The 14039-nt window shown below is 42.7% G+C and overlaps 1 protein-coding gene across 1 annotated transcript in view; it reads right to left on the reverse strand.

The window, feature by feature from the left end:
* Positions 1 to 1960: 1960 nt before the first annotated feature.
* Positions 1961 to 14039, reverse strand: part of LOC117362930 (caspase-3-like) — a 35507-nt gene continuing 23428 nt past the window's right edge. The window contains exons 3-5 of the mRNA XM_033950021.1: positions 10173 to 10345; positions 6274 to 6403; positions 1961 to 2464 (exon numbers count right to left, since the gene is read on the reverse strand). Of these exons, the coding sequence (XP_033805912.1) occupies positions 2172 to 2464; positions 6274 to 6403; positions 10173 to 10345 (596 nt within the window). The 3' untranslated portion in view covers positions 1961 to 2171. The remainder of the gene's footprint in view (positions 2465 to 6273; positions 6404 to 10172; positions 10346 to 14039) is intronic.

Consider the following 14039-nt stretch of genomic DNA (forward strand, 5'->3'; position numbering starts at 1 on the left):
GAGAAGGTCTAGGGCTCGATAGCAAAGGCAGTATTGGCGGGAGGCTGAGTCTAGCTGACTGCCACAGAGATACATGTAATAAAGAGTATGAAGAACTCTATGGTTACACAAAAGCACCAGAGGAGATAAGCAGAAGTCCCATAGCAAAGCTCCAGTGGGACTCAAGGCACATGCTAATTGCTCCTGTTTGCTTTTGCTGTTCTAATTCCTTGGGAAAAGCTCCCCATAAGCAAATTTGGTCCAGGGCAGTCACATGTTTATCTGCCTTTATTAGTTTCCCTTGTGCTATAGAAGTGAGCATGGGGAGTGAAGAGAACTAGCAGGTTGAAGTCCAAAATGAATTCAGTTGGCTTTGCATGAGTTTGGGTAACCTACTTGACTTCCCTGCATCTGTTTAACAAGCTACAAATAGGGAAGCATTGAGGATGATCTAATACAGGGCTACTGAGTTTTGGTCCTCGCCAGGCAGGCCAGGTTTTCAGGATCTTCACAATGAATATGCATGAGAGAGTTTTGCATACCAAAGAGGCAGTACATGCAAATGTATTTCATGCATACTCATTGTGAAGATCCTGAAAACCTGACCTGCTCATGGACCTTGAGGACTGGAACTGAGTAGTCCTGACCTAATGTTTTATCAATTTTAGAACTGCTATGTTACCCAGTACTAGGAGCGTGACTTTTTGGCCAGTCCTGGTTTTAAACTTACATCCCAAAGCAGTATGTGATTTGTAGACCCCATTTCTATCCTCTGAAATCTGTGCTCTAGGTTCCACCATGAACCAATATGGGGGGGATGTCAAATCCAGAACTGGTCTAAAATTTTCATGTTGGAACAGGGCATCGTGGCAGCTCTGAATAAGATCTAGAGCAGAGCTACTAAATTCCAATCTTCGATGTCTACAGAAAGGCCACGTTTTCAGGAACTACTGTTTTTTTAGAATACATCTACTATTACTCTACACATCAAATTGCTGGTGATACTGATTTAGAGAACAAAAATTCAAGCAAATTAACCCAGCATCAACTACCTTGGGTAACAATGTTGAAGTTGTCCTTGGACTGAGCCATCAGTAATGCTAGCATTGTATTTTCTGCAATTGACCAGAGAAACCGCACCAACATAGCCTTTCAATGTTGTCATTGTACTTGGTGCACAGGCCAGTTGCAAGAGGTAGCTAGGCAGGGTGGTCGAGAAGTGTGAGCACTCTGGGTAAGGCAGGCCCATCCTGCCCTACTGAATCAGTCTGAGGCCACGTGAACCAAACACAAGCCTTACCTGGCTGCCATTTTGCCCAGCAGCATCTAGTGCTTGTCTGGAATTTTGGCATTGCTTCTCATTTTACTTCTCTTATAACTTTATTCCTCCTACAACATGGCATTTATAAATAATGGTATTTGAACATGGCTCTCAGCTCTGGCTCCGAGCTGTGGTGTTGTCTCAAAAAAATGTGACCTGGCTACAGACAGTATGTTTGATATAGTATGGTGTAGGGTCCAACAGTTTCTTCTTCAATGCATGTCACACTGTGGCATGCAGTTTTCATCTAGTGACTCAATATTAATACACATAGAACCATTCTAAGGGCGCTCTTCTCACAAATGTTCCTTAACACACACTCATTTTTTTCCAGCTGTGCCTTTTTCATATAGGAGTAGCCTAATGGCTTGTGCATAGCCTAAGAAGCTTGGAAACTGGGTTCAATCTCCACTGTAGCTTCCTGTGACCCTTGGCAAATCACTTAACACTCCATTAGGCCAGGTATAAATACTTAGCTTCAGGGGCAGCGGAATGCTGTCTTGTTTGGGGGGGGTCTGCCCTAGCCCCAGCCAAATCGTGCAGCAGCTTCAACTTTAAATGATTGAGCAGCTGCCATGCAGCATCAAGAAGAAGGCCTGCCCCCGGAAGTCTTCATTCTACTTCCGGGGGCAGGCCTGCTCCTTGAAGCTGCGTGGCAGTGGCTGCCCGATCATTTTAAGTTAAACCCTAGGAGTCGGGAGGGTGGGCGGACACCAGTTTTGGGGAAGACCATGGCCCCTGCGGCCTCCCCTGTTCCGACACCTATGCTTAGCTTGTAAGCCCACTAGAAACAGTACCTACATATAATAAATTAAAACACACTGGTTGTACCACAGTAAGGTGGCGCATCAAATCCATGATCCTTTACCCTTTAATCACAGGACAGGTCTGGAGGTGACTTTGAAGCTAAACTTCCAGCAGCTTGGCTATTGCGCTCTGTCTTGCACTTGGAAAAAGGATAAAAGTCTTGTGTCATGTTGGTGATAAAGCAGGGCATTTCCTTCATGCCCTTATACTGTCCACGTGCTTGGAACTTATATGCCACTCTGTAGCTAATGCGAGTCAGTAGACTGGTCAGTTCCAGATGTCGTTCCTCTGCTTCCAGCAGGTTACATAGCGTCTGCAGAAACACGGAACCCGCTAAGTTTAGGAAAGCAGCATAACCTGAGAGAGGAAGCCAAGGAAGAACGTTGAGCTTTATTTCCACCACTTCTAACCTGGAAAAAAGAAGGTTAACCTAGTTTAAAACAACCTCTGGCACTAGTCATCCTGCAGGGGAATGATATGCAAAAGAGGAAAACTAATTTGGCCTCGTACGGGTACAGGTTTTAAAGGAGAGAGGGTTGGAATGATGGGGGGAGGGAGGGGTTGGCTTTTGGGATTTGTTAATATATTTATTTTTATTTTAGAAATTTCTATACCATTTATAACTATACGGTTCACAAAGTTACATACATAATTTAAAAACAGAATCATCATGACATACAAATAATCCTAAAAAATCATGTTAAAACATTATTAGAAACCAAAACCATAATAAGGATGATCGTAAATAGTTCATCAGCTTTGCCCAAAAAGGCACTTATTAACTAGAAGAAAGCATCTACAAATAGCTGTGTCTTGAGTAATTTCCTGAATATACCCTTTACACGGCATTTAATAAATGGTGCCGTAAAGCAGGCACGGGGGGGGGGGGGGGAATTAGCACTCAGTGCCAGATTCTGTAATTGGTACCTAAAAAAGATAGGCGCATAAAGTTAGATGCCTATTGCATGTCATTCACACTTAGACGCTTAGTGGTGTCTAACTTAAAACTTAAGACGCCTCTAAAACAATTCAGGGTTTTAAAGACCTACATTATAGGTACCCAAGTCCTTTAAAAAAATTTGCGCTAAGCAACGTCTAAGCTTCGGGAGCAGCGTGCAGCATTCAGTGCAGCCCACTGCTCTAAAAATCGCTATCAAGGTTTAGTAAAAGGGGGGGTTATCTTTTACTTAAAATATATCTTTTTAGTCTGCTTTCTATCAGTCAGTAAACCCCCTTTATCATGCATATATCAAAACTTAGTAATTAGTTCCCAGTAATCTTATCACATCCAAACCTATATAGTGGCCTCTTTACTAGTCAAGGCCGAGGGTCAGCCCTAGGTTGATGACTGTGGCCAAAATGTGCACTACAGCACCTTACTCATGGAACAGAGGATATTAAGGATCCCCTCTTACGAATGAGCTTACTAAACTGAATAGGAACATATTTTACATAGTAAACAATAAAATGCAAAAAGGAATAGCTGGAGGCTTTAAAAAATAAAAGTCCCTTTACTGGGCACTCCAGTACTTAACAAGTATGTACAATAGGAGAATATTGAAAATAAAAGGCAAATTGTCCATAGAATTAATGGTTGCAAAAGATAACATAACACTGCATCAGAACAGTTCTAGAGCTCCTTTGGGTCCTTCATTCACTTCCAACTATAGTCTTTCTAGCCAAGTCTCCTGTTTCTAACAGTGGCCAATCCAGGTCACAAGTACCTGGCAGAAACCCACACAGCAGCAATATCCCATGCTACCGATCCCAGGGCAAGCAGTGGCTTTCCCCATTTCTACCTCGATAGCAGCCTATGGACTTTTTCTCCAAAAACTTGTCCAAACCTCTTTTAAATGGCAATTTGTTTTTAAATGATTTCTATGTAACTTCTTTGAGTGTCCCCTGGTCTTTGTACTTTTGGAAAGAGTAAGAGAGATTCACTGACCCATTCTACACCACTAAATCATATCTCCCCTCAGCTGTTGCTTTTCCATGGAGCTCTAATCTTTTCAGCCTTTCCTCATAAGAGAGGAGTTCTATCCCCTTTATCATTCTAATCGTTCTTCTTTGAACCTTTTCTAGTTCTGCTATATCTTTTTTTGAGATACAACAACCAGAATTGAATACAATAATACTCAAGGTGAAGTTGTACTATGGAGCAACAGAGGCATTATTGTATTCTTGGTCTTATTTACCATCCCTTTCTGGCAAGTGAGAAAGCCTTTCTCAGTCATCCCTAGGGTGAACAGATGTCTGGATTTTGCTGGACATGTCCTCCTTTTCAAGGACATGTCCAGGGGTCTGGACGGCTTTTCAAAACCCAGCACTTTGTATAGGTTTTGAAAAGCTTCCTGTAAAAATTGCGTCGGGAGGTGGCATCTGCACATGCGTGGATGCCATCTGGGGACAGGGCTGGGGGGGGGGGATGGACCAAAACTGGGTGGGCCTGTGGGCATGCTAAGGGTCTGGATTAGCCTTCGGGAAAATCTGGTAACCATAGTCATCCCTCCTCCTAGACTTACCCAAGGCTTAAAGACTAAGCTCTACACCAGTGTTTCTCAACTCGGTCCTGGAGTACCCCCCTTGCCAGTCAGGTTTTTGGGATATCCACATTGAATTTGCATAAACTTGATTTGCATACACTGCCTCTATTATATGCAAATTTCTTTTATGCATATTCATTGTGGCTATCTTGAAAACCTGAATGGCAAGGGGATACTCCAGGACCGAGTTGAGAAACACTGCTTTACACAGACCCTGTAAAGAGGTCCATACTCAAGCACTCTCATGTCCTGCCCCTGTCTGAGGTTGATTTCTTGTTGGAGGAGAGAGACATGGCAGCACTTGAATACAATCCTGTGCTTACCTGACTTATGAAGCACTCACTCTTCTTTTAGATTCAGGATGGGTTGAACTATGAGGAGGTAGGGTGGCTCAGAAGCAGAAAGGGGAGGAGTATAGATGCTAGAAGCAGGATGGGGATGGGAAGAGATTACGAGATGCTGAACTATGGCCAATGGATAGGGCCTTGAGCTGCCTCTGAAGAAAGGTGCCATCTTAGTGGGGGCACGGCACCTATCCACACCCCCACCCCCACCCCATGCAACGCTTGCACCCTCCCTTCCCCACCCCCGCCATACCTCTTTAAAATCTTCACCCGCATGAGCACCTACTCTAGCCTGCTGCTCATGCTGGCCTGGCTCCCTTTGAAATCACTTCCAGGTCACAGGACCAGAAAGTGACATCAGAGGGAAAGCCACGCGAGCAGCAGGCCGGAGAATCTGCTCACGCTGGTGAAGATTTAAAGAGGTATGGGGAAGGAAGGGTGTGAGTGTGGCATGGGGGCACCACCACCCTGGGCGCCCCCTACCTTTGCTACGCCACTGGGTACTTGTCTGAAAATTCACCTAAGGCATCATATACAGAACTGGCCCAAGGTTATTTATAATAGAACATCAAAAGTAACATCGGGTCTATCAAAATTCTCAGTTTAACTTTACCTACTTTAAACCTCTTCACTTATGGTCTTGTTCTCTTAGTTCAAGCCTTCTAGTTTATTCTCTCTACATAGTAACAACATGTACAGTTCATCCTGCCTGCCCAAAAATCACATTCATTATCAATTCATGATTAAACCAACAATCCAACAACTTTTTATCTGAAACTTTAATTTAGAAGCATCTTCCCCTCCCTCACTGAGAAACACATCACCTTAGTGATAACTGACCATTACATGACTCTGTACAATGCTGCATCTACATTTTACATGGTGTACAAATCGGTCATTTAAAAAAAAAACCAACAACACTTATTGAATTTATGAGCCCTGTAAAATTGTGCTGGTCTCTTAGCTCATGTATGATGACTTGTGGTAGAATGGTTGAACATAAACAGAAGAGTCATGCTATGATTATCACTAGGTCATCTTTAAGAGCGTTTGGTTACCATTGCCTAGCTATGCCAACTGTAACCACTATGGCGTTCAAGATAGGTCTTCTCATGGTCGGTCATCTCATGATTGAGATGGTCATCTCATGGTTATCCACAGCTCATATAAGGGCAGAATTTGCAACTAGCATTCCTTTCAAACCATACTAGTCTTGCTCGTTTTCCTTATTGGACTGGCCCAGTAAAAGGATGGACCTTTTGTCTGTTTGCTTGCTTACCTGGGCTGCTTGCAAACATAACAGTTGTGTCATCAGGAATGGTTAAATAATGGGCAAAGTTGTCATCCTGTGATACTCCACTGTCTGCCTCTATCTGAATGCCTTCATCTAACATTTGTCCCCGACAAGCCTGAAGAAGACAAAACCAAATAAGTTCTTTATATCCAGTACAAGCTGTTCTCCTGAATAATCTGATGGAGCTTGGGGAACTTCAAAATTTATATTTGAAAATCCACATGTGTTAGGAGTAAAAACATGCAAAACTGACAAGAGAAATGGATTTTTAAAAATTCATCTATTCTGAACACACATTTTCAAATCAATTGGTAAAGTATACGGTAGAAGGGCATTAGAGGGGCATTTTCAATATGATGTTTAAATGTGAATTTAGACGTTTTGCGGAACACATGCAAAAATATAATACCAAACAGACATTTTTGCAATGTTTGAAAATGGGCATATCTTATTATTTTTTAAAAATGGATGCGTGTGCTCAATGCTTCTATCTTTTAGAACCATTAAAAACAAAAAAAAATCCAAACCAATGCACCAAATAAGCCATTAGGATGTAGGAGAGACCAACATTCTTAATGTCTGTGTGGCTAGACTACTAGAGCAGAGCAGTGGGGTACCCTAGGAGGCACTGCAGTGAACCTCACATAAAATGTCCCAGGTACATGTCACACTATAGTCTTCTTATATTGCATAGTGAACCCTCCAAAGCCCACTGTAAACCACACCAATAGCCCATATGCCTGCAGGTGACACCTACATGTGGTTACAGTGAGATTAGGATGGGGTTTGGAAGACTCACATAAATTCCACTGTGTTTCTCAATTCCACTGTTGGAGTGGAGTTTGGTCCTGAGTCACCATCTCAATGGTTCACTACACCAACCACTAGGCTATTCCAGGAACCTGCTCACTAGAACTGGCCATAACATCTGAAGCTGTCATATAGGCAGGTATGTACTGTTTTATTTACTTTTTTGTACTTTTTTTTTTTTTTTGGGGGGGGGGGTCATGCTTACCATCTCTCCAGTGATCATCTGGTCAGTTTAGACAGCTTTTTGACACTTATTTGTTGTTAAAAACAGGTCTAGCCCCAGACATCCAAATTGTGCCCTGGACATATTTTAAAGCTCACTGGCTTCCGGTAGAAAAACAGAATTACCTACAAAATCCTATTACTGACATTTAAAACTCGTTCCTCCAATTATCCGGATTTCATAAATAAATTCCTTATACCATACAACTCTCACAGGTCCCTCCGCCCTACCTCCCAAAACTTGCTCTCAATCTCATCACTAAGACACATTAATACGATGTGTACGACCATTTTTTCAGTTACAGCGCCTTCCCTCTGGAACTCCGTGCTAAATCATCTACGGTATGAAACTTCTCTAACCTAATTTGAATCCAAATTAAAAACCTTTTGTATTCAGGACACTCCTAATCTGTATCTAAGAGAGATTCTATACAATGGAAGCAATATGCATACAAATCTGTCTCGCTCATATTTATTACAGATTACTTAAAAACCCCAGCCCTTCAGTACTGAAGGGGAATGCCACAGCTTAAGAGCCTTGTAGGCTTGTATAACTCCATTCCTCAAGAAATGTAGACTCCATAGATTTTAACTTGTTCTCTTTCACAATAAGTGACTTCCATTGGAAAGCTAATTCAATTGCTATAAGAGTAAAGTCATCTGTTTTTTTTAAGGTGAGCTATTGCTATTTCCAAGTCCTTGTAAAATTAATGTACAGATATTATATTGCTGATATTATCAAAGCTGCCTGTGTGAACACCGATGATTGGATGCACTATGTGTTTCTTCCATACATATAGGAGACAGACACCACTCTTTCCTCCAGGATTAGGGTAACCACACAGCTGCAGAAAAAGGAGGACGGATTGAGACATCTGGGTTTTACCTCATTGAAAGCAATGGAAGTAAAGCCTGGATGTCTCAATATGTCCTCCTTTTTCTGGAGCCATATCCAGAATGCCAGTATGTTCAGGGCTCACCCAACATACAAGCTGACATCGTTCTAATCCTCGAGAAATACACTGCAAATGTTTCTCACTCATTCTGCTTTATGGAGTTATAGGTACATTTGAGGTCAGAAGGAGCAGGCACTGTTTCTTGTTTTATTTGGTGATTCCTGTCAGCTTCCTGCCCACACAATTACACTAGGATTGTCTAATTAATCCAGCTCATAAAGGATAGGCTAAATTGCATGTAGGACTTGTGATTCTAATTTCCTCATGATAAAAGAAGCGAGTATCTGTTTGTGTGTTCAAAGAAGACGAACCAGTATTGGCTAATATTATTCTCCTGTAACTTGAAATTTGGCTGCCTTCCTTTACATCATTCCTCTTAAAAGTAAAATTGTACACACCCTACACTGTGCAGAGTTTCAAAGCATTGATTTCAATGGGCAGAATTGGGCAAGGAGAGACCTGCCCCTTATATAAAATGTGTCTTTGCCTGTTCATGTGCCAACAAAATGAAAAAAAAAAACACCCCACAGCAAATAAAGGCACTGAAGATGTCAAATCCAACTTGTGGTCACAAATCCTTTATTTGCAGTTTGTATCAAAGTTTTATAACAAGTCTTAAAACAAGCAAAGTTCCAAAAGACATAGTAACCCTAATTATATTTGAATATAATTAGGGTTAATTTATGGCTCCAGAAAAAAAAAAGAGGATGAATTGAAACATCCAGGTTTTACTTCCACTGAAAATAATGGAAGTAAAACCCGGATTTCTTAATCCATCCTCCTTTTTCTGGAGCCATATGGTAACCCTAAATATAATGCAATGTTTCTATTGATAAACAGAACAAGTCTGCCGTCTAATGAAAGGCAGCAACATGAAATGCAGATATGACAAGTTACCCCAGTTCCAGATTGAATATTTTGAGCAGTCCTAGACTTTTGGCCACCCTCTCACCCTGCTGCATTATTGGACTTGCAGCACCAATTTCAATTATCAGGATCAGGAGCTATAAATCCCGCCTTGCCTTGGGATGTAAATTTAAAACCAGGATTGCACAAAAAGTCTTCAGACTGGAACTGGGTAACTTGGTATCTCTGGAAATAGGATTTCCTATTAAGATTTGTAAGGTACATCCAAATAAACTGAAATCTGAACTTAAGTAGGCATGTAACACTTGGGGGCTTGCAATCACATTGTCTCCCTGCTCCCAGTCCTGCCTCAAGCCCCACCCTGTTCCTCATTCCCTCCAGTTTGAGCCTCTTCACACAAATTTGATGTTCCATCTGTTGTGTCAGTAATTTTTCTGGCTCCATTAAGTTTTGTGTATGGTGTGGCTGCCCCTCTCACCCATCCCTGGTTCTGGCCCTACCTCTGCCTAAATTGGTTTGAAAGACCATAGGGCAGACCCAGAACAACATATCCCATGTTCTATCTGTGTATATACTGTTATTTAAGATATTATGAACAGTCTGGACCAATCAAATCAGCAGCAAATATCTTTAGTATTATGGATGGAACAATTGGGCAGACCAGACTGCTCCATTTAGTCTTTTTTTCTGCCCTCATCTACTGTTATGTTTACGAGGGGTTGCTGAAAAGTTTCTCAGCCCAACCAAGAAGAAAATGTTGTGGAGCCATGAAACTTACAAGTTATTTCACACTTTTCTTGACACTTTTTGTTTCAAGGATATGATATGAAATGAAAGTGTCAAGAAAAGTGTGGAATAACTTGTAAATTTCATGGCTCCACCACATTTTCTTCTTGGCTGGGCTGAGTACTTTTCAGCACTCCCCCCCCCCCCCCCCCTTGTATATTCAAACGAAAGAGAGAAAGCCAAATGGCCAGCATTGTTTCTTTCAGTTCACTGCTTCATTTTCATGGTGTCTCTTTCTCCTACCTGGATGAAGAAGAGTTTGGGTTTTCCAGCAAGTGCCCGACACTTATCTGGTGACAACATGTGGAAAATCTGCATTAGTTTTATCGGGTGTCCATGGAAGTCATATATTGCTCCTTCCTCGCCATGGCTGGAAAGAATGCTCAGAAAGCAGTCACCCTGTTCCTCCTGACTCTCTGCAAAGAAACACATCTTAGAGAGACGTTTCTGAAGAAGGCCATTATACATAGACACGTTTAGAGCAGTTCTACAGGCTTAAAGTGAACATATTGGAGCCTCATTGTAGGAAAGGTAAATGGCCAAGCTGATGGTTCAGTGGCAATACTGTACATGGCCTTAAGCAGGGCCTAGGTTGGATTCCTCAGGCTGGCTGGGGATATTGCAGACAGTGGCATAGTGAGGGTGAGCGACGTTTGGGGCAGTGGCACCCCTCTCTCGCCCTCTTCCCTGCCCCCCCCACGCCACACGCATGCACCCCTTCCCCGTACCTTATTAACTTCGGTGCAAGCAGCCACCAACTTGCTGCCCCTGTCGGCTTTGGCGCTCTCTCTGATAATCACTTCCTAGGTGTGGGTCCCGCAAGAGACAGCGCCAAAGCCGACGCAGGCAGCAAGTTGGTGACTGCTTGCACCAAAGTTAAGGGGCGTGCACATGGCAGGAGGAGGCGTGGGAAGGGGGAGCAGGGAGGAGGAGGGGTGCCACCACATACCATGCCCATAGCAGACCGCCCCACCCCCTCCACACACCCCTTACAACGCCACGGATTGCAGGAGCAACATTTCAAAACATTTTGCTCTACCGAATGCCTTTGTGATGACATCGGCCAAAGAAAGCAACTCATTCTGATATTATTTACATTTGGTTGGCTAGAGAATCAACATTTAGGGCCAGATTTAAATCAGAGGCGTAGCCAGACACCAACGTTTCCTCTAAGGACCGAGTTGATGTGAGCAAAAAAAAAATTTCACAAGCAAAGGACTGAGTTGATGTGAGCATAAAGTTCTGTTGCATTACCCCGATAGTATTATGCATACTGTACATTACAAATTAAGAATTACCAATACAAATAAAAAGTGGAATTTAAGATGATATTTAATTGAAAGGACTTAAAGCATTTCTCTGTTAGCTCTCAGAAGCCAGCATCTCCTTCCCCAGGTGAAGACAGTAAGTTGACAGCAAGTTGACCTGAGAAAAGAGGATTTGGTCTCTGACAGTTGGTCAAAAATGTATTAAAATTAGTTCAATGAAAAGATATTATCTTAATTCTATTTTCTATTTATATTTATTAAGCTTTATAAACATGGGTACCACACTACTTTATTCTGAATTCAAATAAAATTATTTTTTCTTCCTTTGTTTTCTGGCCATTCACTTCTCATTCCATCATCTCCCTCCTCTCTGTATCCCACCCCCCAACATCTGCCCTCTCTCTCCCTTGTTCTATATAAAATCTGTCATCCTACTTCTATACAAAATCTACACCCCCACCCCCACCCCCACTCTGCCCCCTCTCTCCTCCCACCCCACTTTCACTAGTGTCTACCCCTCTCTCTCCCCACCCACCAGCGTCTGCCCTCTAGCATCCCAACCTCTACTGCTGCTCTCCCAAAGCAGCAGCAGTAGTGGCAAAGAAAAAACGACTGTGGGATCTTTCTATACATATCCGCAGCTGCTGGCTTTGTCCCAGAAGAAGTGGCATCGGACAGGGCAAGCTGGCAGCTATGGGTATGTATGGGAAGGTCCTGAAGCCAGTTTGTTTCAGTTTACTGCTGCTGCTTCAGGAAAGCAGCAGCAGTTGCACAAGATTGAAGAGTGGTACCAGAACTGGTCCTGACTCCACCGGCTGTGCAGTGGGCTAACGGCTGCGCGGCCTCCTGCTAAAAGGTGCATGGCCATGCAGCACTGCCGTAAAAAAGGCCTTGGTACGCCCTTATATGGGGCTGTCCCATGCACTAAGGCCATTTTTTTACCAAATCAGTAAAATGGCTGAATTGTCCTAGTTTTTGTATTAACAGCCATATGCTAATTTTCCTCATCAGCGCATAGCCATTAACAAATGTTAGCATAGGAGCCCTTATTGCCTACTATTTTGTAGGCAGTAAGACTAAAGTGCTAATCCAGTTAGCATGTGGTAATGCAGACACACTAACTGATTAATACAGAAACATTAACTCTCCACTCCTTGGCCAAAAAGAACATTGGTAGCACACATGTCAGAATTACTATGAGATACCTCAGCATGCCCATGGTTTGCCATTTTAAGCTACTACTAATTATTTCTATAGTGCAGTGCTATACATGTGGAGGGGCATAATCAAAAGAAACGTCTAAGTCTGATTTGGACGTAGGGCTATACATGTGGAGGGGCATAATCAAAAGAAACGTCTAAGTCTGATTTGGACGTAGGGCGCTAGTCGGCCAAAGTTGGCAATGGCAAAATGTTCATTCTCAAAAAGTACCTCCAAAATATATTTTTTGAAAATCGTCTACTTCTAAGTCCAGCTGTTTGATCGTCCAGACCGCTAGTACGTCTATCGTTATACCACATTCTCATCCAAAAAATTGTCCGCCCAGAACAAGACCTTTTGGACATGGGAAGGGCCAGCAAAGTGATGGATTGGTCACTCAGACATGGCAACGCAGCAATGGGGCACCTTACAGGGCACTGCTGTGAACTTCACAAAAAGGGTGCCACATAAACATCTCACCAGAACTCCCCTGCAGGTCATGGTGAGCCCCCCCAAAACACCCACAAAACCCACTATACTCATTTGTTTACAACCCCAATAGCCCTTATAGCTGCAGGTGCCACCTATATGGTAATACAGTAGGGTGGGGTGGAGGATTGGTGGGTGCACATTTTCCACCATTAATGTAATGCTATGGTTCAATAGCCCACACCCCAGACTACTTAAGCCACCTCTATGCAGCTCTACTAGGCTCTCTTATACCAAGTGCTGATATTCCGGAGGCAGGTATGTACGTTTTTATTCTGAACTTTATGGAGGTAGGACGGGGGTCAGTATGTGTGTATGTGGGGGAGGGGGGTCTTTACTTTCTCCCTGCAGTAGTTATATGGTCTCTTTGGATACCTTTGGGGCACTTATACTTGGTTTTAGATCATCTAAATCACAACGTATAAGTTCCGTCTAGGCAGTCTTGTCAAACTTTTGCAGTACGACTTAGTCTAGGTCAACTCACATCCCGCCCTAACCACACCTCCAAAAATGCCCCTTTCAGCTCTGGGCACACAGTGGGATACAGAGGCCTAAAAAGTCTCTGAATATGTCTAAAACCCCGTTTTAATTATCAGCACTTAGACGACCTGTCTTTTAGATCGGTCAAGTGCCGACTTAGTTGGGATTTTAGACGTATTTTTGTTTTAATTATGAGCCCCTTAATATTTAAGGAAGTGTTGTAGCTCACTGGTAGAGCTGCTGTCTCTGTACCCAGAGGTTGTGAGATCAAATCCCAGTACCACTCCTTATGACCCGAGGCAAGTCACTTAATCCTCCAGAGCCCATCACTTTGAATGCCAGATTTGAAATGCCAAAGTGACAAAAAGGCAGCATACAAGTCCCCATTCACTTTATTGAGCAGATGACAATAATGTAACCACAGTAATGTTAGATAAAATACAGCAACATTATCTGCCTGAATTTTATAAACAGAGAAACACCCATCCCTCCTAACTCCATAACACGTAAGTTACTCTTTCTCTCCCTAGTGGGACTCACACTCTAAGGTGTTTCTTTGTAACTAGGAAAATGGAGGATTAATAATAATAATAACAGTTAATATACCGCAGGACCGTGAAGTTCTATGCGGTTTACAATGGTTAAAAAATGCTACAAATTAAGGAAAACTAAC

Source organism: Geotrypetes seraphini, chromosome 6 (assembly GCF_902459505.1).
Source record: "Geotrypetes seraphini chromosome 6, aGeoSer1.1, whole genome shotgun sequence".
NCBI lineage: Eukaryota > Metazoa > Chordata > Amphibia > Gymnophiona > Dermophiidae > Geotrypetes > Geotrypetes seraphini.